Raw genomic sequence first — 21,695 nt, 5'->3', positions numbered from 1 at the left:
TTTAGGGGCTTCTTAATCCTGCTGTAGCATTTGTTCTACACTATTTACATTTAAAACCTCCAAAGGGGATTCTACCTTTTTTCCATTCATGAATTGGCTGACTTTCTAATTCATACATGTACGTATTTCTGGAAAGCCCAAACTATCTATAATAGATAATGAACATCAGGACAATAGCAGTAAAGAAACTTTTTTTTTATTACCGATTTAGGTAACAATATAATTTTGCCCTACCAAGTGTGTTTCCAGGTAGAGTTTAAGACTGTCTGTCTCAGCCTTAGGAGGACTCCAGTTTTCTGTGGTTTCCATGGCTTCATTTAACCACTGAATGAATTCATCCAACTTGCTTACAAACCCCTTGAAAAAGAGAAAACAAGAAAAGACAGTTGTTAAAAAAAACATTGTAAATAAGTAATACAGTTATAATACAGCTCTGCATACAGTATACAGCTGTATACTAAAACAATGTGATGATGAGGATGGATGAGAGAAAAGGAATTGGGCCTAACATATATTGAGAAAATTTAGGGCAGCAATGAATATAAATTATAGATTATAGATTTCTTGTCATAACCATGGAAAACCCCTATTTCATTAGAGGCCATTTTGAAAATGTGTATGTTTTTATACCAGGGGCAGGAGGGAGGGAGAGAGAGAGAGAGAGAGAGAGAGAAGAGAGAGAGAGAGAGATGCATCTTGGCACATACTAATAGTAAACTGCAACTCTGAGATCTAGCACTAAGTAATTTTTTGTTTTTTTATTTATTTATTTTTAATCAATGAAAATTTCCTGTAGCCAATCAAAGTTGGAGCCATTCTAGATAAGGAGAGAGAGAGGAAACTTTATTTCTTATATATTTTTCTGCCCACATTTTACAAAGCCTCTTGTGCAATGCTGGAAGGATTTTTAAAAATTCAGAAACAGACAGCTGAAGAACTGCCATTTGGGGGTTGCTCCAACTTCATGTTTCTGAGAAAATCACATTTGGTTGCACCACCTAGGTTTGAAACATATGCCAGTTGAATAACCTTCATATTGTTTGAGTACAGCCATTGATCCTGCCTTCTTTCTCTGTATGGTGTGGATATAACCATTGATCCTTCCTTCCTTCCTTCCTTCCTTCCTTCCTTCTTTCCTGTTAAAATAAACTGTGCTGTGCTGCACAGTTACTGAACATATGCTAGAACCATACAATATACAGAAGCTTTTGCACAAATCTATATCTAGTTAGGCATACAGAAACTAAAACTTTGTTCTCACAGAGGACAAGATATGTAGTATCATTTATTCTCAGTGTATGTGATCATAGAGGTATAATAATGTAGATAATAAAAATGAAATCCTATTCAAAGTACATAAATATAATTTTTTGAATATATAAACATGACCTATTAATAAACAATCTATAATTTGAAACCTATATTTTAACATATACTAAAATATAATTTTTATAATATTTAATATTTAAAAAGCTGAAATACTGAAGTAAAATACTAACACAGAAAACTGATAAGCTTGAATCATTTATTAAATAATATAAACATTTCCCTTGTACATTTACTAAAATATATTGTACTGACAGTAAGGGCATAATGTTATTATCACAAGTACAGGTATTTCTAATGACCATCCCTGAAGTGTAACAATAAATTTCAGAAATAGATGAAAGTATAAGAAACTGTTACTATGGCTATGGAACAAAGTCCATTTCCCAATTTAAAATATGAATCTCTTTTTAAAAAAACACTGTTTTTCTGATGACATCTATAAATTTTTATGGAGATTATTCAAAAGAAAACAACTGTAGAAACTGAAAATTATTTCAAATGCTGAAAGCCCGATATTGAAAATTTTTATCAGAGGGTGCAACATTGTCAGGTCCGAAGTGTCATTGTCTAAGTAAACAGCACCATCTGGAGGAATAACCACAAAACAGCAAAGTCATCATGAGATTTTAAAGAACTGTTTAATCTTAGTCATAGCCTTCTAGTCATTATGAAATGCCAACCTATGGCAAATACTGGAAATATCTACTCATGACTATCTGCCTTTATATGAGGACTATCCAGACTGTCTGCATCCATGAGCACATTTGGAATTTTAAGCTTATATTGTTGGCACTCTTACAAAATGACTACTAGTGAGGAGATCTGATGATTTAGCAGATGGCTGGTTACACTGTTGACCATTTACAACAACCAGTTACCAAGCTGTAGTCTTTTCATATCTAGCCCTCTCCCAATTCCTTCCTTCCAGAGCTAGTGTGGTTAGGTGCCTGTTAGAAAAGGGTGGGCACCCAACCAAAGGAAATGTTGGGATGCACCTGTACCTCATGCTCTAGACAAGTCGCTGTTACCAGAGACTGACTAACATTGTCTTAGGCAAGTTGCTGTCACCAGAGACTGATTACCATTGGCTTAGGCAAGTTGCTGTCACCAGAGACTGACTACCATTGGCTTAGGCAAGTTGCTGTCACCAGAGACTGATTACCACCATCATAGGCAAGTTGCTGTTACCAGAGACTGGCTAACGTCGCCCTAAGCAGGTTGCTGTTACCAGGGACTGACTACCATCGTTGTACACCAGCTGCTGTTATCAGGAACTGACTACCATCGCCCTCAGTAAGTTCTTACTGCCTGAGGTCGACTACCATCATTCCACATAGATTACCATTGAGAGATCGACCATCACCGCCCCATGTGTGTGGCTGCCGACCGTGACTGAGTATCACCATGCTACGTGCCTTGTTAGGCAGAAGTGTCAACGTGAGAGACCCCTTGGGCTGGCAATCAGCCAAAGAGGAAGTCAAAAGGGCCCTGACTTTAGCAGTCCCTTCAGGGGTGATGCTACATACCCTAGTTAAATTAATATTTTTTTAAAAAAAATGTGAACAAGGTATGGAAAATTTGCAGAGCCATGTCTTTTGAAATTCTTTCAAGCATTTTTAAAAGCAGTGCTATGAACACAGCATGTTTATAGGGGGTCAACCTATTCTCCAAAGCACCTGAAGGCAGGAAAAGAAGCAATGGATAGAAACTAATTAAGGAGAGAAGCAACCTAGGACTAAGGAGAAATTTCCTGACAGAACAATTAATCAGTGGGATGACTTTCCTCCAGAAGTTGTGGGTGTTCCAAGACTGGAGGTTTTAAAGAAGAGATTGGACAACCATTTGTCTGATATGGTATAGGCAGTGGTGGGATTCAGCCAGTTTGCACCACTTCGGCAGAACCGGTTGCTAATTTTTTGTTGCCCAGGCCCGGAATGGACTTCCAAAAGCAGCATCCACACAGAGAACTGATTGTTCACATATTTGAATCCCACCACTGGGTTTCCTACTTGAGCAGGGGATTGGACTAGAAGACCTCCAGGGTCCCTTCCAACTCTGGTATTCTGTTAAATTGCCTTAACCATTACAAAAGAATAGGGGAGAATTGACTAGAACAGTACGTATCCTGGATTTTGGTTTTCTGCTTGAGAGTCACTGTATAAGTAGTGCATGCAATCATTTTTCTTCAGGAACATGTAAGAAATCTAACCAATACTAAGTGAAAATGTGGCATTTACTTGCATCATATGCAGGCAATATATTTTGATATACAGTAGCATCCAAGCAGCAGCCCAACCATCCAACTGTCAAGATAGATCAGGTCAGGAAACAGATGTCACAAGAATATTAGAATTCTACTTCATAGATTTGGTTACAGTAACAGGAGCTTGAAAGTCTGACCACATTTTTCTATTCTTCCCTCTTATACCAAAAGGAGTCAAGGCAAAGCAATCTTGATATTCTTTCTTACACTTTCTGGCTTTCTTGGGCTAAATTCATAATTTGTAACAGATTCTTCAAGGCCAACTGTATAGTCGCTACACCACTGAGTTGACATAATCTGGAAATTCAGTCAAATGCCATCCTACACTGGAGTAGGTATAGCTGCCATTCTTAATATCAATATATGTTTATAGCATGATATAGAATAGTATCCACTTGATACCTAATATGCCCTGATGACATTGGATATATGTTTGGTCATTTCACTTACTCCTTAAGGTATCATAGTCCCATCTGAGGAAGATCCCACAGAGATGGAAGACAATTTAGCAAGTCTCAGGAGCAGAGGAATGGGAGTCTAGTATAAAGCCTGAAGCAGAATCTTTTATCTAGAAGTCAGATCTAATTGACCACAATGGTCATTCACTTGAGAATATGTCGATATACCTGCAAACCCCTGAAACTTGTTCAGGCTTGATGAACACCAGATGACTTTAGCCAGAAAAGCCTTCATTATTAAAACTTTCAGTCTGGCAGTAGCTCATTGCTAGAAGAAATGTTTATTATCTGTAAATCTGTGTAAAGCTCTGCTTGTGCTATTAATTGCCATTTCTTAATATATATCCTTAGTGTACTACACATTTGCTGCTTGGATTTTAAGAAGAGACTGGACAGTCACTTGTCTGAAATGATTTAGGGTCTCTTGCTTGAGCAGGGGATTGGACTAGAAGACCTTCAAGGTCCCTTCCAGCTCTATTCTGGTTGATTGATTGATTCAAACTTTCACTCTCTTGCTCTGTCTTCACAAGATCTGAATTAAAAAATCTGCACCTTTTGTTTAATTCAGTTGACTTTACTTTTTAAGTCACAATTTGTTGAGGTCAGAGTGCATTTTTCTTGTGAACATTTTTAATATATATTTAGTGTATAATCTTTTTACTCATATACCAGTTTTTGTGCACACTTTACTAATGCATACATGTTTGAAGGTCATGTACACATTTTTTTACTGTTGAGTTGCACACTCCAACTTAGGGAAGGACAATTTTGGAATACACATAAGTTCAGGGTCAAAAAGAACAAAACTTTCGCAGCCATTTTTAATGTTCTGAACTTTCCTTTTCAAAACTGGTCCATGTATATGGTTATCAAGCAAGGACCATTATTGGGGTAAGCAAGTATGTGTAATGGGCAGAAGGAATAATCTTGAAGAGCAGGTGAAAGAGCTCCAACTAAGATAATGGTCAGATAAAATAAATCTGAGTCCAAAGAAAAAACAATATAATTTGAGAAAGTGTCTGAGACATGACTTTCCCAAATACTCACAAAGATTAAAAAAGTGCTTGTTGGGCAGAGTCATATTCAGATTCTGTACCTGTAACTTTATAATAGAAATAGTATCAGCATTTATAACTTTGATTTCTTAATCTGGTCCACTTTGAAGGGCTGACAGTATACTCACACCAGAAACTTTCCTGAAATGTTCTTAGGTATAAAAAACTCAGTGTGGTGTAGTAGGGGATAACAGATTGAAGTACCACTGGGGACACCGGCAATGAAAACTCACCAATTTTACCTCACAGGGCGCTATTATGGAGAAAAATTAGAGAATAGATTGCTATGTTTGCTATCTTGAGTTCCTGAAGAAAAGGTTGGAAATAAACCTAACAGATAAATAAATCAAGTCATTGTTGATATACTACACTGATGTCATTGGGGACCCTACACAATGTAGTGATTCGCTCTCTGTTTGCTCTAAGCAGGAAGTATGTGTTATACATCCATACATACATATCCATTGCTATTTTCACTGAGTTTCTGCATTAGAATAAAAGGGATACGTGTTATTTTTTAAATAGACAATCAGCAGCCTAGTGTTTCTCAGCAGCTGCATAGATCCTTGCCAGTAGACCCACATTCATGAAAACAACATTTTGCCATGTTTCAGTTTAGTCTTGTGTTTGGTTCTTACCCATGCTATTATAGATGTTCAAAGTTGTAATCTGGTTTCATGTGGAAATAAACTGACCTAATTTGTATTCCCCATGCTAAAGTGCATAACAATATAAGATACCAGTATTGTTCCTATTCTGTATTTCTTCAAATTCTGCAGTGCAGTTTCATCTTTTAAAATTTACCACAATGCATATAACATATAATGCCTATAAAAAAACATATAGATTAAATACGATTTTTTCATATAGATTCCATTCCCCCAGAAAGCCCCCTCTTGAACACTGATACAGAAGAAGTGATTGAATGGACTTATGACTGAACACACACGAACTTAATGCAAAAAATATCATTCATCTCTCATACCTTATTGACCTTGCCTTCCTGCTCCACTCATGAACATTAGGACACTACCAAACTTTTAAAAGAGATATTTTGCAAAGCAAAACAGAACAGAAATCCTCCTCAAAGCATTAAAGCCAAAGAGTATATCAAAGGATTTGACACACTGGTTTCAAAGTCTTTCCCCAACTGTGTGTTTATGTGTGTATGACTAGATAACACTTCTGGGTCCACCAGCAAAGTGAAGCAGTTATGCACACATATGGGAAAGCCTTCAAAACAATGATGTCAAATCTTTTGCATAATGTGGCTGCTTTAACATTTCAAGTAGTACTTCGCTTGCATCAGTGTATTTTGTAAATTTCCTCTTTATGCTGCCATATATTGATTAGAAGATAAAGATCTATCCACATCATCAGTTTCCTACTTACCTCCATTTTTTTCCATACAATTTCATTATTCTCTTGGTGTTGTATATCTTCCATCAGTTGCTGTATTAAAGTTGATTTCTTTGTGAAAGTCATTTCATTTTTATCAGAAGCCTGACATATTGATGGCTTTCGTGGCCTATCTTCTAGGTACCTTTTCATGCTAGATGAGGATGTGCAAAGTTCTTCATCAGAAAGGATATCACTAAGAGGGCCTGATTCAATGCTGTCTCCTACTGAGGATATAATGTCACTTGAAGAGCTTGGTGAAATTCTACCTAATCTTTTGTGCTTCTTTTTGACCTGATAGTTTGGGTAAAGCTCTGAGTCTGAATTCATTTCAGATAGTTCCCAGTCATCAATATTTTGAATAGTTTCTCCTGGAGATTTCTGTGGAAGCAATTTTGTCAAATTTTCTAATTTCAAAGCTAGTACTTCTGTCTGTTTGAGATGTGATGGGAGAGCTAAGTATTCATCAGAGCCATACCAGGCATCACCTATTTTACCCTCTGTGCTGGCATTATTTGCTGAAGACGAGTGGGTCTTTTCACTCTTGTTTCTTTGAAGAAGAGGGAAGAGAGATATAGCAGGATCTGATCCAGCTGAAAAGCTGCTGACTTGGCTATGAGTGGGTGAACCAGATGGTTCTCTTTCACTGCCAGACTGACCATTCTGTTCTTCTTGCTTATAAGGCTCAGAAGAGGTTGATGTCGTATCACTTTCTGTCCCTTCTATGGATTGCAGGCTGCCAGAAGAGATTCCATTTTGTAAAGTCAGAACTCCTCTTTTGTTCATCTGATTGGTTGGCGCAGTATTTGATACCATTTCAGAAATCCTGCAGGATGCCACCTCCTCAGGAATGTCATGTGACTTCTTGCACTTCAGCTTCTGCCTTCTAGCACTGTCACTTGACTTACCTAAAGCCATAGACTTTTCTTTGAAATGATTTTGAATTGCAAACTTGAGCTCACTTATGTTGTGTAAACAATCACACGACTGACTTATAGCAGAAGGGCAATTATTGTATGCTGTTTGTAGTGCTAGGCAAAGCTTGGATCGGTCTGCTGGCTCTAGCAGTGAAGGTGTGCTCTTACTGATCTCTGTCTTAATCAAAGAGAACCGATTTTTTATATCATCGACCACAATATCTGTTTTAAATATGTCTTCTTTGAGAAACAAACCCCTCTTGGGCAAGGTGGGTTGTGTGGGTGAATCCTCATTGTAGTCACAACCATCTTGTATCGATCTCTTGGGAGTTGAGGTTTCACTGTGAGGGTGATGATCGGCTTTTGCACCACTGGTGGGCACTGGGTTTGGCTCCTGTTTTATTGTTTCTAAGACCTTCTTGTGGCCAAATGGGACAGCCGAATCCTCAGAAGCTACTTTACAAAAGGGTAAGTGCTCAAAAAGATGAGTGAGTGAAAGTTCAGCAGATATAGTTGATGATTCTTTGCAACTTTGGCCTTCCCCCTGCAGCTGATCTATTGACAAGGGTAAGTGGATTTCCTTTGTATTAATACTTTCAATGCATTTGGAAGCACCTGAATCTGTTGCTACAGCCAATAATCCCACATTTCTAGTAAGTTCTGGAAAGGCTTTGTCCATTTCACTACAGCTCCAAGACTCAAAGGATGTTATTTTAGCTGGACCAGAAGTCATGTCCCCAAGAGCACCAAGCAAATCCTCACTCGGGCTGTAGTCAGACAGTTCAAAGGCAGTAATTCCACAGTCTAGGGATAAATAATTTTGAGAGCATTTGATAGTTAGCTGTCCTGAGTCATCCACTTCTGTTAAAGAATCAAGCCGGTCCTGTAACAAAATCAAAAAAGGAAAAACAGTTGTGCTTATGATTTTTAAAATCTATAAAATCTGCAAATTCAGAAACAGGGACAGTGGGAGGGGGGCTTTCCCCTTGATCTTCAGAACATTACTGATCATAAAATTATCACATTGTTTTATAGATTTCACTGAAAACAGGTAACATTAATTCAATAATGAAGAATGCAATAATGGAAGAGATTGTCCAATTGTTGTCAGCTTTAAATAATTGGCGTAGAAGTGATGTGCTATGCCTGGGTAACACTGAATGGAATGTGAGTGGCAAAAAGTTCATGAACCAATGTTTAATGGAGCCATATGCATTAAAGTCAGTCCCTGATGGCATTTTATTATATTATTCTTATTTATTACTATCATGCAGGAATGCAGTGCAAGATCTTGAAAGTCAAAGGCATAGGTCAGGTGAGGCATTGGCCCATATTTTATCATTTGGGGTTAGGTCCAAAGTCTTGAATGCACAAACATATCTAATAGTGCTTGGAGAATAGTTTTGGAATGTAAGATCAAATTTTAGTCATTTAGTCATTCATTTGATAATATAGGTCAAAGTTTCTTCCTCTGAAACTATGGTTATAGAACTCATTTATTTACAACAGTGAATTGGAATTTCAGTCAAAATTAGATCTAAAGAAATGGTGGGTCAGAGGCAGATACCAACAGGAACTGCATGTGGGAGAGGAATGGATTCAGTTTCAGAATCAACCACTCTCTTCTGATCAGTTTCTGAAAAAACTATCAAGTGATTTATATTTTTATATTATTTAAACTGTAGTTGGCCAGAAGAAAAAGAACCAAACCAACAGTACTGATACATTCTTTGTAAATTAACCCATGTATAACTTAAATCAAGTGAGAGTTTGTGAAGCCAAAATTTAGGTTCATGCAGATCGTCTGTACTGACAATTTATATTCAGTTTCTAAACAGCAGGTTCTCAATTGCTGTGAGTAAATGAAGTATCTGGTAACACACATAGAAATGAGTTTTTGACTGAAAATTGGATTAAAATTCAGATTAAATTCAGTACCCTGTTTAGGAATTTAAACCCTGTTAAATTACAAGATCCTTCTATTCCATACTATGAAAAAGTCTAAACCTCTTGCTACAGGCTTATGAAGTATTAGATGGTTCTGCCCATATTTATCCCTTCAATTAATTGACAGAAGGTAAGATGAAGGTGACCCATTATGAAGCCATCATGAAGCATTGGCATTAAGTTCCACTGTCATCTTACAGTCCCTATAGAATATTGGTCTGTCAGAGCAGGAACAGGAAAAAGTGAAAGACATTATATTTAGTGAATTAATTTCCAAGCATTTCTACAACAGTGCTCAATATTTTAAGAAACTGTTACACTGTCATGCATAGGTCTTTGATGGAGAGGCTTAGAAGGCAATGTCCATTTAAATACATGATTCAGTGTTTGTAATTTGTAGTGATCCATTAGATAAGCATTGTGCACTCAAGGAACTAAAAACTCATCAGCTCATATATAATCCCAAGAATTAAGAACATAAGAAGTTATGATATTTTAGGCTAAGGTCCACTTTAATTCTGTATTGTTTCTCACAATGGCCAACCAAATGAAATTGGGTGCTTCCAAGCAGAAAAAGGAGACACCTATCTTCTGCAGTTGTTCCCCTGCATATGCCTGCTAACCTAGATAAAGTATCAAGTCTTCACATCAAATAGCCTTAGATAAATCTGACCTTTGTACACATATCCAAGTTAGCAGCTATCATCACACCAAGGGGCAATTAATTCTGCAAGCTGATTATGTTTTATGTGAAGATGTGCTACCTTTTATTTGTATTAAATCTTCATCCAATCAGCATTTGGACCATTTCACCCCAGTGCTTCCAGAGAGAGAAAAAACGTTATCCTTTCTTATTTTATACACCTCAATTTTTGTTCCTCTTGAACTGATTTTTTTTCAAGTTAAAGAGACCTGAACATCACGGTCTTTTCTCATAGAGAAGATGACTTTCCAGATTGTTTTGGTTACCCTCATCTGCAGTTTTTTTTAAGGTCTATTATACCCCTTTTCAAGCCATCATAACAATGTTTCTCTTTTTTCCTATGGTAGGGCCATTATTTTGAAAACATACTGACATAAGATGGCCTAAGAAGAAAAGGAGTTTGTGTGTGTGTGTGTGTGTGTCTGTGTCTGTGTCTGTGTTTGTTTGTGTGTCTGTCTGATTCTGTGTCTATGTCTGTGTGAGTCCTCAAAAGGGTACTGTGCCCTGGCTATGCGGGAGCTGATGTGAATATGCTGACAAAAATAATAAAAGTATTTTAAATTAAAGGACCAGATTTATAGAAGTCTTATGTAACAATGCGATTCCAGCTGTCTTTACACCGATGTTATGATTTTTCAACTGTTCGTAGGAATAGCTCAAAATTTGCTTTTTGGTGAAAAAATTTTTTATGGAACCAGTGAAATAGGGCAGAATCTAAATACTCCAGAATAATGTCTATCCATAGGACTGGAATGCAAGAATGTATGTGAAAGATATTCCACTTTTGAATAAATTACAACTTAAATGAGATTTATGACAGAGGTTGTTCAAGTTTCAAGAAAATCTTGCCTGTAATGAATGTGTGCATATTTGTGTAATCATGGGGAAAATATTACTTGTGGGTTAATACATTCCCTTAACAGTATTGTTAATGTGAACCTGTAAGCTTCCATTAAGGGAATCATTATGATTGATGTATCTACCTCTGTGTTATTCGTAGGGAATAAGCAATGCACTTAGTTATCTTTAGAGCTTAAGGTTACAATAGCTTTTTGCTTTTAGCTCTACAGTTATCTCTGAAACAGCCAAATCAAATAAAATATATTTCATTTCAGCTGGATCAGTCACTCTGAAGGAAGGACTATACTGTAGTGTCAATTTTTTGCTTTATTAAAATGGACTGATACTGGAGTTAGCTCAACTAGCCTAAACCCAGAAGATTCTGCTGCAAACTGATAAATTTGCTTTAATAGGGGCCTCAGCAGACAAACAATTCTAGGATTTAGAATTCAGAAAGAAATTTCTTATATTTATTGGCCATACCTCTTTTGTTTCTTCTGTAAAAGCTTGCAAAATATCAGTTTGCCTGGTGTAATTTCCATTGGCATCTTGCAGTCCCTGAAGAATTCTCTCTCTCAGAACCAGGACAGAAACTCGAAGCTGATGCCAAAGAAACTGTACCGTGTGGATATCAACAATTACATTGACTGAGTAAGATAGAAGTTTCAGGGAAAATTCAGTCTCTAGAAGAGCATGGATCTGTTCAACATGATCAGAGATATCTTCACATATGTCCTGTGACAACAGAGAAAAGAAAATATTACTCACAACTATTTCAAATTCATTCATTCATTCATAACTGTATATGCTTACACACACAAGTGAAAAAGCCTATTTAAGTCAATATAAAAGCTATATAAACATGTATAAAGATGGTGCACACAAGCACACAAACACACTGGTAGTGACTTAATATGCAAGCACACACTGGTAGTGACTTAATATGCACATTAGATCAAAAGCTCATTTTTGATGTTTTATGAACTTCGGGAAAATTGTTATCTTTTGCACTAATTGTAGATTGTACTGGAGAGAATAACTGGCATCTTGATAAATTAATATCTGAATTCTAAGCACATTATGTTTTAAATGCTGTGATCTGTCCTAAAAATCTGGAAATAGTATACCATCTCTTTTAAAATGTGTATATAGGTAGTTATGTTAATGAGAACTGATTGATTCTAATAGCAGTGAAAGATGCTTTAAGCATTGTAAATATAATTATAATCCTTTAGTAAATAATACTGTTGTTGTTTTTCAAAAATTGGTATTCTTTCTTAGAAAAAATAGCACACTGTATATAAGAAAGCTTACATGATTCTGATATAAACTTATTTTGATTACTTCCAATTTTATGACATCCAATGCTAAAGATTGACTGCTGAGATTGAGCTCTGTAACAAGCAAAACAGCTAATAATAATATCAAGACAGGATAATTACAATAACTAGAATGATAATATGGAGGAATATGCACTGTCGAAATATCTAAATAGTTCATTAACAATGACAGAATGTAGTGTTTTTAGATTATATGTTAAGAACTAATTATATTTCTGTTCAATGACCTTTCCTTCTGGCTCTGATCCTCTATTGAAAAATTAAACACCTTCTAAATCTTCCCTCTAGGTAAGTCCTGCACCCAATACAACCCATATTTGCATCATATGTCATATGTAAAAATTTACAAAGTATCACTGTTCTATTTTTTTATATTTGTGAACATCTTCATTTTCTTAACTGAGGGCTTTGTACATTAATTTGTCTCAGCCAAACAAGAGTAGTGTTACTTAGATCATTTATATGTATGCTACCAAATTTAATATTTCAATAACAAATAAAAAAAGGATGTTAGTTTCTTTGAAACAAAAAAGACTTGTTTATTCATATTAATAAATATGTTTGCATATGTATTGAATATATCAATTATTTAGGTATTTGTATCAAATTATTTTAGACCTATTTCTCAAATGATTACACAGAATATGAATAAGATATATAAGTCATTTCTCTGGCATCGATAGATATAGAGTCATTAAACCTTATTCTTTGGTGTAGATAACAATGATAAAATGAGTATAATTCCCATATTTTATATTTTGCATGAAAATGTGTATGTCTGGAAATGTGTGTTTATGGAAAAAAATTATGAATTAAGCACACCGTTTTGTAAATTTGAATCACGTTTTTCAATTGCAGTGATATTGCTATTCTCAGTTCAAGATGGGGCCGTTGTTTCATTTGACCAACTCTTGGACATCTTCACTTATTGCACATTCTCTTCTTGGGAACTTTTGGAATACTTGCATATAATATCTTTGGTTCCTTGGACTCTTTTGGATTAAATGTAATAAGCATATTGTTTCTGGAAAATGTGTTTTGATTCTTTTTTTCAGCTAATTTGACCTATGGGATATTTTTGGAATATTTGTATATACATTAGTACCTTTAGTTAAGTAGACTAAAGAACAGAGCACAGATTTTCAATGGTTTAACTTCAATCTAAGTGGGGTTTCCAGATGTAAGTCACAGGGAAAAGCAATAAAGCCTTTGACTGTACATGGTATATTGTAGGGCACAGTGCATGATAGATCTCTGTTAATATAAGTCATCCACTAATTTGGGTTGAGATACTATCGATATGTAAATGGTATTCAGTGGTACCCTATGTGTCTAGGCCAAATTGCTGATTCTATGGAAGTCTTGAATCAGGACTCGATGACCTCCAAGGTCCCTTCCAACTTTATTATTATTATTATTATTATTATTATTATTATTATTATTATTATTATTATTATTATTATTATTATTATTATTATTATTATTATTATTACTAGATGGAGGAGGAGTTCTAGAAGATAAAGCTGCTGTTTATTCATAAACATCTTGGCTGTTCTGAAATATGATTTCCAATTAGAGGTGATATTCCTCTCCTTTGTCTCTATATACAGGTTGTACCAATGTCAGGCCTACAGACTATTATAAAAATTGCATTGATTGTTTCAATTGGTTATTTTATTATTTATTTATTTATTTATTTTTCAAATTGATATAGTTACCCATCTCACAAAACAAGTGACTCTGGGTGGAGTACAACCAAGTTAAAAAACAACAGTACACAAATAACAATTATTAAAAACATTTTCAAAATTATAAAAATGCAACTAAAAAGATTAATAATGGGTAAAGGGATATCAATATCGGGGGCTGCCACCAAGAAGATGGAGTCAAGCTATTCTCCAAAGCGCCTGGAGGCAGGACAAGAAGCAACGGGTGGAAACTCATCAAGGAGAGAAGCAACCTAGAACTAAGGAGAAACTTCCTGACAGTTAGAACAATTAACCAGTGGAACAACCTGCCTCCAGAAGCGGTGAATGCTCCAACACTGGAAGTTTTTAAGAAGAGACTGGACAGCCATTTGTCCGAAATGGTATAGGGTTTCCTGCCTGAGCAGGAGGTTAGACTAGATAACTTTCAAGGTCCCTTCCAACTTTACTATTATTATTATTATTATTATTATTATTATTATTATTATTATTATTATTATTATTATTATTATTATTATTATTATTAACAATGGAGCCACCTCAATAAACCTTACTCATTTGATACATGACTTTTGAACATTCCTAACTACAATAATATATTACTTGAGAAAAATTAATAAGATATATTGTCTTGATTTTTGATATAACCTGGATTTATATGAGCAGCAGGAATCTGCTTACTATCTGCAGATCCCCAGAAAGATGGTCCAGGATCACAGAGGGCATCCAATATTCAAACGCTCATGTTCGTCTCTCGACCGCGTTCCTTCTCCAGTTGCTGATTTCCTTTCTTCAAACAGGTTTCAGTTGTTCTTTTCATGTTATGTTAATTTATGTTATGTTACTTTAATTTGTATACCGCCCTTCTCCCATAGGACTCAGGGCGGTTCACAGCATATTAAAAAACAAATACTATACACAAAGTACAAAAAATACAAAATACAAAAATACAGAAATACAAAAAATAAACCCCAATAAAAGCCGAATTAAAAACCAAATATTGCCAGCTGTGTTTCCGATTAAAATTACTTTTAAAATCATCCCTACCTAAAATCCTCCCTAGGTCAGGCCCGCTTGCTGGAAAAGCCATGTCTTGAGGGCGCGGCGGAAAGTAAGGAGATCCGGAATCATCCGGATCTCGGGGGGTAGTTCATTCCAGAGGGTGGGGGCACCCACAGAGAAGGCCCTCCCCCTGGGTAATGTAGCTTACATAATCCCAGCTGTGAAAAAGGGAGGTTTGCTGTCTGAATAGATCCATACATGGCACTACCACTTAGTTTATTTAGTGTTGGTTTTGGTTGTTTTAGTTCATGCGTCATACTAAGTCATAAAGCATAATATAAAGAAAAAAATGTTGGTTGGCTTCCAACCCACTGCAGGTGAAGAACATCAGGTTCCTGCAGAGTAGATAAGGATGGCACAGATCATGACAGCATGCCAGACAAAGCAGGAATGGAATCTTAGCAAGTAAACAACAATGGAAGGATTATCAGATACTATTGGGCAATTAGGAAGATAGATTAGGCAAGACAGACCACTCTTACTGCCATTGTGTATTAAATCTTCAAGATTGAAGCTTAGAAAATTAGAATTAGGTTTTCATGTAAATAACAAGTAAATCCTCATGTGGTATACAGAGCACAAAACTAGGTTTATGCAAAGAAAACTGAACAAACTATATTACTAATTTTGACCTTTAATTAGCTTTTTTTTTTAAATAAAACATGTGGTTTAAGAAATCTAGCTATCAATCATTAGCAGAAATTCTGTCCCCATGTTGTTATCTTTTGTTCAAAATCCAGCAATCAGATAGTAATCCCAGGGCTGAAAAATACTTCCTTTGCTAAAAAAATTATGCCCACTTTATACCAGTTGCCTGAGTAAACAAAATTGTTTTGTTTTTTAAAACATAATTTATCAAGCACAAGTTTACAAAACTATGGATTTAATTTTGAGCTGTAGTTTATACAGAACCACTTAGAGCTATGGAATTTCTCATCACATTAAAGCCTGCCTCCTCTATTGTACCAACTGTCCACTTAACCCAGTCTAGGTAACAGCTGAACCAATAATTTACAGCTGCTACTATCTATCAGACAAACCCTGTGCCAACTTCAAAAAACTCTAGTATATAAATACTGTTGCAACAAAAGCTTGAACACTGACAAACTCTATTTACTTGGAAGTTACTCCAAGTGAATTCAACGGTCTTATCTTCAGGAATGAAAATATGGATTCATAATATCTACTCAGGTCTATTTGTTTTTAATCACACGGGTTTTTAAAAAAATAAGTACTAATGGAGGGTTGGGGTTTTGTTTTGTTTTTTTAGTTATTCCAACAATGCAGCCATATACAGCATACAAAATCTAATAGAAAATAACAAGTCCCAGGACTTCGTAATTACAGTATAAGAGTGTCGCAAGTAAATGTATGGCTTTATGTTCCTAATCTTTAAATCTTCTGCAAAAAATAGAGACTTACACATTTCATAAGACATGCTTACATGCAAAACATATTTTAAGCATGTCTGCCTTAATTAATTTTATTTAACATTATAATTGTTTGCAATAGTAGCGAATATCTGTAGTTCGGGTTTAGGATGAGGGCGAAGGTTCGTTCTCCAAGCTTGGGGGTTGGTTTCCAAACATTTCATTACCAGGCTAGATAACATCTTCAGCAGAGTTTAGGGGATGTCAGTGTTCTTCTGTTTATAAGGGCTTCATGTGGTCAGTAGGTCTTGTGATGGGTCAGATGTGGGTGTGTCAGTGTGGGTAGAGATTAAGGATTTGGGATTGTGATATTTGACTGCCAACCGGTGTTCTTGGATCCTGGTTTTTAATTGACGTGATGTTTGTCCCATGTAGAATTGGTTGCAATTTTTACAATTTTAGTCTTTTTGTTCCCTTTTTGGTTTGTCAATTGCCCTTTTGCACAGTATGTAGATGTTGTTTATGTCTATATGTCTATTGATGGCCCATTTGTCAGAATGCCAGGCTTCCAGAAATTCTCTAGCATTTTTGGAGTGGTTTGATCTAGAATGGTCGCAGATTCAACTATGGTTAAATCTGCCCATATGTTGTGAAATTAAAGAGTTTTCATGTGTACTGACTGGTCCTGTCCTTGGTCTTCATGGATGTGTTCTGTTATTCTCCTGCCTGCTTGTCCTATGCAGTGGCTATTGCAGTCTTTACACTGTATGTTGTAGATGAGTCCTGATTTTTCCTCTGGGACTACTGGGTCTTTTGGTTTATGTATCATGTTTTGGAGGGCTTTAATTGGTTTGTGTGCTATGCTGAGGCCATGTGGCTGTAGTAGTCTGTTGGTGGTTTCCGAGATGTTATTGACGTATGGCAATGTTAATCCTTTTTACAGCTTGTGTTGATTGGGTAGAGTGGTCAGACACTTTTTGATGAAGTTGTTTCCAACAAAAATATGCTTGGAGATTAGGGAACATAATTAGGGGGTAAGGGTTTGTGGGTGGGGTTAAATTGTAGCTTTTTATTACTGTATCCTTCCTGGAGTCACCATGAGGTGGGCAGCCATATACATTTGTTTAATAAATCAATTAATTAAATAATTATACTCAGCAGTACTGGAAATTGAGGAAAGCTGATGTAAATAAACTGTTACCAAAATGTCTGCTTGCATGTAGTTGAGAAAGAGATTAAATGAAATATTTATCACACATTGAGCATGATCATACTGTAAGAGAGACTGAACAAAAAATTATAAATTTTAGAATTTCAGTTGATATATCTTAGTTGATATATTATTGTTTTGAAAGGACAGCCACTGTACGCGCAGTTCTGGCAAGCAGGCTCTTCTAAGATTTCTTTACTACTAAATCCAACAGAAACTAGATAGGAATTCACTCCATGTCAGCTGCCCCTGGAGGAAATGTGCCAAGTTGATGGAATGAAAGATATTTCCGGGTGAGACAACTATGGCCTTGAAATAATGAGGGTTCAAGTAACAAACAGAAAATCAAAACCCAAATAACTAAATGGCATATGCCATTAAGATGTGTGTGTGTGTGTGCATGTGCGCACGCTTGTGTGTGTGTACACTTGTGTGTGTGAGAGAGAGAGAGAGAGAGAAAGAAAGACGGAAAGAGGGAGAGGAGGAAGAGAGAGAGAGAGAGAGAGAGAGAGAGAGAGAGAGAGAGAGAGAGAGAGAGAGAACAATCTGAATTTAACTCTGTTGGGGAAAGAAGACTTTTAATCAAGCCGAGTTATTTATAACTCAGTGAATATTAATCCTGCAGGGTTTCTAAGGTCTGGAGTGAAAGAGGGGGAATATATGCTACATGTAAAATCTGATTATTTCTAAATTCCACAGTCACTGCAATTTCAAATGTCACATATCTGGTAATGCCTTTTCTTTGAATTTTTTTCCCCAAACCAAATCCACATTATTTTTCTTGTCAGGTTCTGAAACTAAAGAAAAATAAATTTATTTCCCTTTGTACAAGTAGTCCTCGACTTACGACCATTTGTTTAGTGGCCATTTGAAGTTACAATGGCATTGAAAAAATGATTTGTGACTGGTTTTCACAATTACGACTGTTGCAGCATCCCCATGGTCACATGATCCAAATTCGGGTGCTTCGCAACTGGCATGTATTTATGACAGTTGCATTGTCCTGGGTTCATATGATTACCATTTGTAACCTTCCCAGTTAGTTTCTGACAAGCAAAGTCAATGGGGGAAGCCAGAGCTGCTTAACAACCATATGATTCACTAACTGCAGTGATTTGCTTAACAACTATGGTAAAAATATCGTAAAATGGGTCTCAACTCACTTAACAACTAACCTGCTCAGCAATTGAAATTTTAGCCTCAATTGTGATCATAAGTCAAGGAAGAATGTCATGTCATGTCATGTCATGTCATGTCATGTCATGTCATAGAATAGAATAGAATAGAATAGAATAGAATAGAATAGAATAGAATAGAATAGAATAGAATAGAATAGACCCTGGAGGTCTTCTAGTCCAACCCCCTGTAACCCTATACCATTTCAGACAAGTGGTTGTCCAATCTCTTCTTTAAAACATCTAGTGTTGAAGCATTCACAACTTCTGATAAACAAGCATATTTGATATGATCTTCATTTTATAAAGATGAGTCTTTCTTAAGAAGCCAAGTAAAAAGACTTAATATGCACTACATTATTAATCTGAAAATGTAGTTCTCCAGGAACAATATTTTCAAACGTCATCAGACAATATTCCTCCTTCTTATACTGTCTCATATATTTTTAGAGTTCCATTTTCATCATAATTTTGAATCACCTCAATTTAAAGCTGATCAAATATATTCAGTCCTATGTAAGCCACACCACAGACAGAATTTTCATCCTTTATCAGATCTCAAGATAAAAATTAAATTATTTGTAAGAATATCATTAGGCCCATGGTTATTTAAAGAATAAATAATAACTGATGGAAAATCTAAATGTCTAAGAATTTAAGGCAGGGGTCTTTCATTGTCCTATTTGGAGAATAGGACAATGACTATGGCATCATCTTATGTCTACCACTGAAGTGCCCAGAGTGATTGGGAATTGGGTAGTATGTAAATTTAATAAATTATATGACTAATCTACAATTAGATTTGCAAAGATTGGTGAAAACTTAATAATTCAAGGACTTAAGGATTATTAAGATAGCATCTGAGGATATAGGCAGTTCATATGGTGAGTCCCAGGATATTTTTTAAAAAAACCTAGGTTGTTCAGGTCCAATAAATTCAAATTTCCAAATATCAAGGGAGTTCTAAGGTATTGTTCCAAGGGCTCCAGTCATGATTGGTATAACAGAAGATTTCTTTTTCCATGTACATTCAACTTCAATCTGCAAGTTCTGTAATTTTTAACAGTCATATTTCCAGTAGGAACTTCAATGAACCAGACTTTCTTCTTTTCAATATCTCTTATATCAGGCACATTATGAATTTTGAAATCCCATAAGATTTTAGCCCACTCATTTTCCAAAACCTTCTCAACTTGATAGCCCCATTGGTTCTTGCTATATTCAAATCCAACCCCCTGGCAAAATTTTGACAACTTGATCACGATGATGCTTATACCAGTTTGTGAAATTTTGCTGCATCACTGATCAAATGATCAATTATTTCATCCTTTTCACTACAAAATTGTAGATGGTTGCATAGTCAGCCAGATGTTTATACCGGATTTGTATTTTTAGCCACTTATCAAGTCCTTCCCAAGAATCTGGGATAGACAGATGTTATTTTTATTGTTATTGTTATCAAACTATAGTTTCTCCTTTAATATATATATATGAACTAAGAAGAGCTATACTATGTATAATATCCATTATTACAAGACACAAATGTACAAATGTTACAATAACACATCTTAGTATAGAAATTGAAACTGATGGATCATTACTGTAACTAGATCATTGTTACCTACTAATTATTTAATTCATTTAACTTGACTTCTGTAAACTTTGGATAATATAGTAGACACACTAATAACATAATTGCAATAAATTATACCAACAATGCTTTTTATTATGAATTTGTTAAGATAAAATAAAAATGATGCACTATATTTCAGGCCAAACTTTACAGTCAAGACAATGTAGTTGTATATAACTATTTTTAATCATACTTTGAATTATAAATAGCCAAGCAATACTGTTCTAAATCTTGCTAAAACATAAGCATTATTTTTCACTGATATTAATCATGGAAGAATGAATCTTTATCAAAAGCTTAGAATCCATAGAAACTTGAAAACCTACCCAGAATAAAAAAGGGTGCTATGGCAACCCTCCAAATATACTTAATCAAACAAATTACTAAGATCATGATAATGTCAACCAGTTACCACAGAAACTTGATATATTGGCTGTTAAAACAGAAAGAAAGGGGGGGTTGGAGCTTGTCTTTAACAAGATAGTCTAATGTACTAATTCCTTAAACACCTTGTAATACAGTAATTATTTCAACGTCAAGTATTGTTGACAGAAATTATAACACGCAAAGGAATGAAGTGCTAAAGGGAAGTTCATAGACATGAAATGTGATTCCCTTTAAAAAGCTACAGTATAAAACAGTATCTGCAAAGGTTACACTTTAAAAACGAAGGTTCTCAGATCTATTTCGAGAATCTATGCTTTGTTAATTATTTCCCACTACAAGGTATCCTACCTTAATTGTTTTGAAAGGAGAATTTTCATTCATCTATTTAGCAGAAGATTAACAACCCCCCCTTCTTCTTCTTCAAACTGCTTCTTCAAAGCAGTTAATTTGAGTTAGCGATTCAGGAAACATGCCAATGTAAAATCCAGACAAATCACAGTTGGATCCATTTTCAGTTCTCAGGCAATTGCTTTTGCTTTGTACAGAAAACAAATTTAAAATATAATCTTTTAAAAAGTGGGTGAGCACAACATTATTCCTGAGATTAAACCTAGCTGTTTCTTTGCACAGAACTTTCTGAGCTACTATAACACTCGAATGTTTTTGCTGTCATAAAGATGTCTGACTCACCAGCCACTTGCCACTTGAAATTAGTTGGGTTATTTTAGTCACTGACATGCATTCCAGGAGAATGTTAGCAGTGCACCAAGATGGCAAAAAGGAATCTAATATAAATCGGTCACTTGGTTACTGTACAAAGCCAATAATAAAGGTTCAAATTTGGATTTATTTCTGGAGAAAGCATTTGTGTCTTGACATATCTGCAAATTTATGCAGTCTGG

At 35.5% G+C, this 21,695-nt stretch overlaps 1 protein-coding gene across 1 annotated transcript in view; it reads right to left on the bottom strand.

Moving 5' to 3' along the window:
* The window catches only part of AKAP6 (A-kinase anchoring protein 6), a 190,673-nt gene extending 169,465 nt beyond the window's left edge, over positions 1-21,208 (bottom strand). The window contains exons 1-4 of the mRNA XM_015813076.1: positions 21,142-21,208; positions 11,394-11,645; positions 6,498-8,303; positions 235-357 (exon numbers count right to left, since the gene is read on the bottom strand). Coding sequence (XP_015668562.1) covers positions 235-357; positions 6,498-8,303; positions 11,394-11,645; positions 21,142-21,174 — 2,214 coding nt within the window. The 5' untranslated portion in view covers positions 21,175-21,208. The remainder of the gene's footprint in view (positions 1-234; positions 358-6,497; positions 8,304-11,393; positions 11,646-21,141) is intronic.
* Positions 21,209-21,695: the final 487 nt, after the last annotated feature.

The sequence above is a fragment of the Protobothrops mucrosquamatus genome, unplaced genomic scaffold (genome assembly GCF_001527695.2).
Source record: "Protobothrops mucrosquamatus isolate PMUCROS unplaced genomic scaffold, P.Mucros_1.0 scaffold133, whole genome shotgun sequence".
Taxonomy (NCBI): Eukaryota; Metazoa; Chordata; class Lepidosauria; order Squamata; family Viperidae; genus Protobothrops; species Protobothrops mucrosquamatus.
This window is presented reverse-complemented; position numbering and strand designations above follow the sequence as displayed.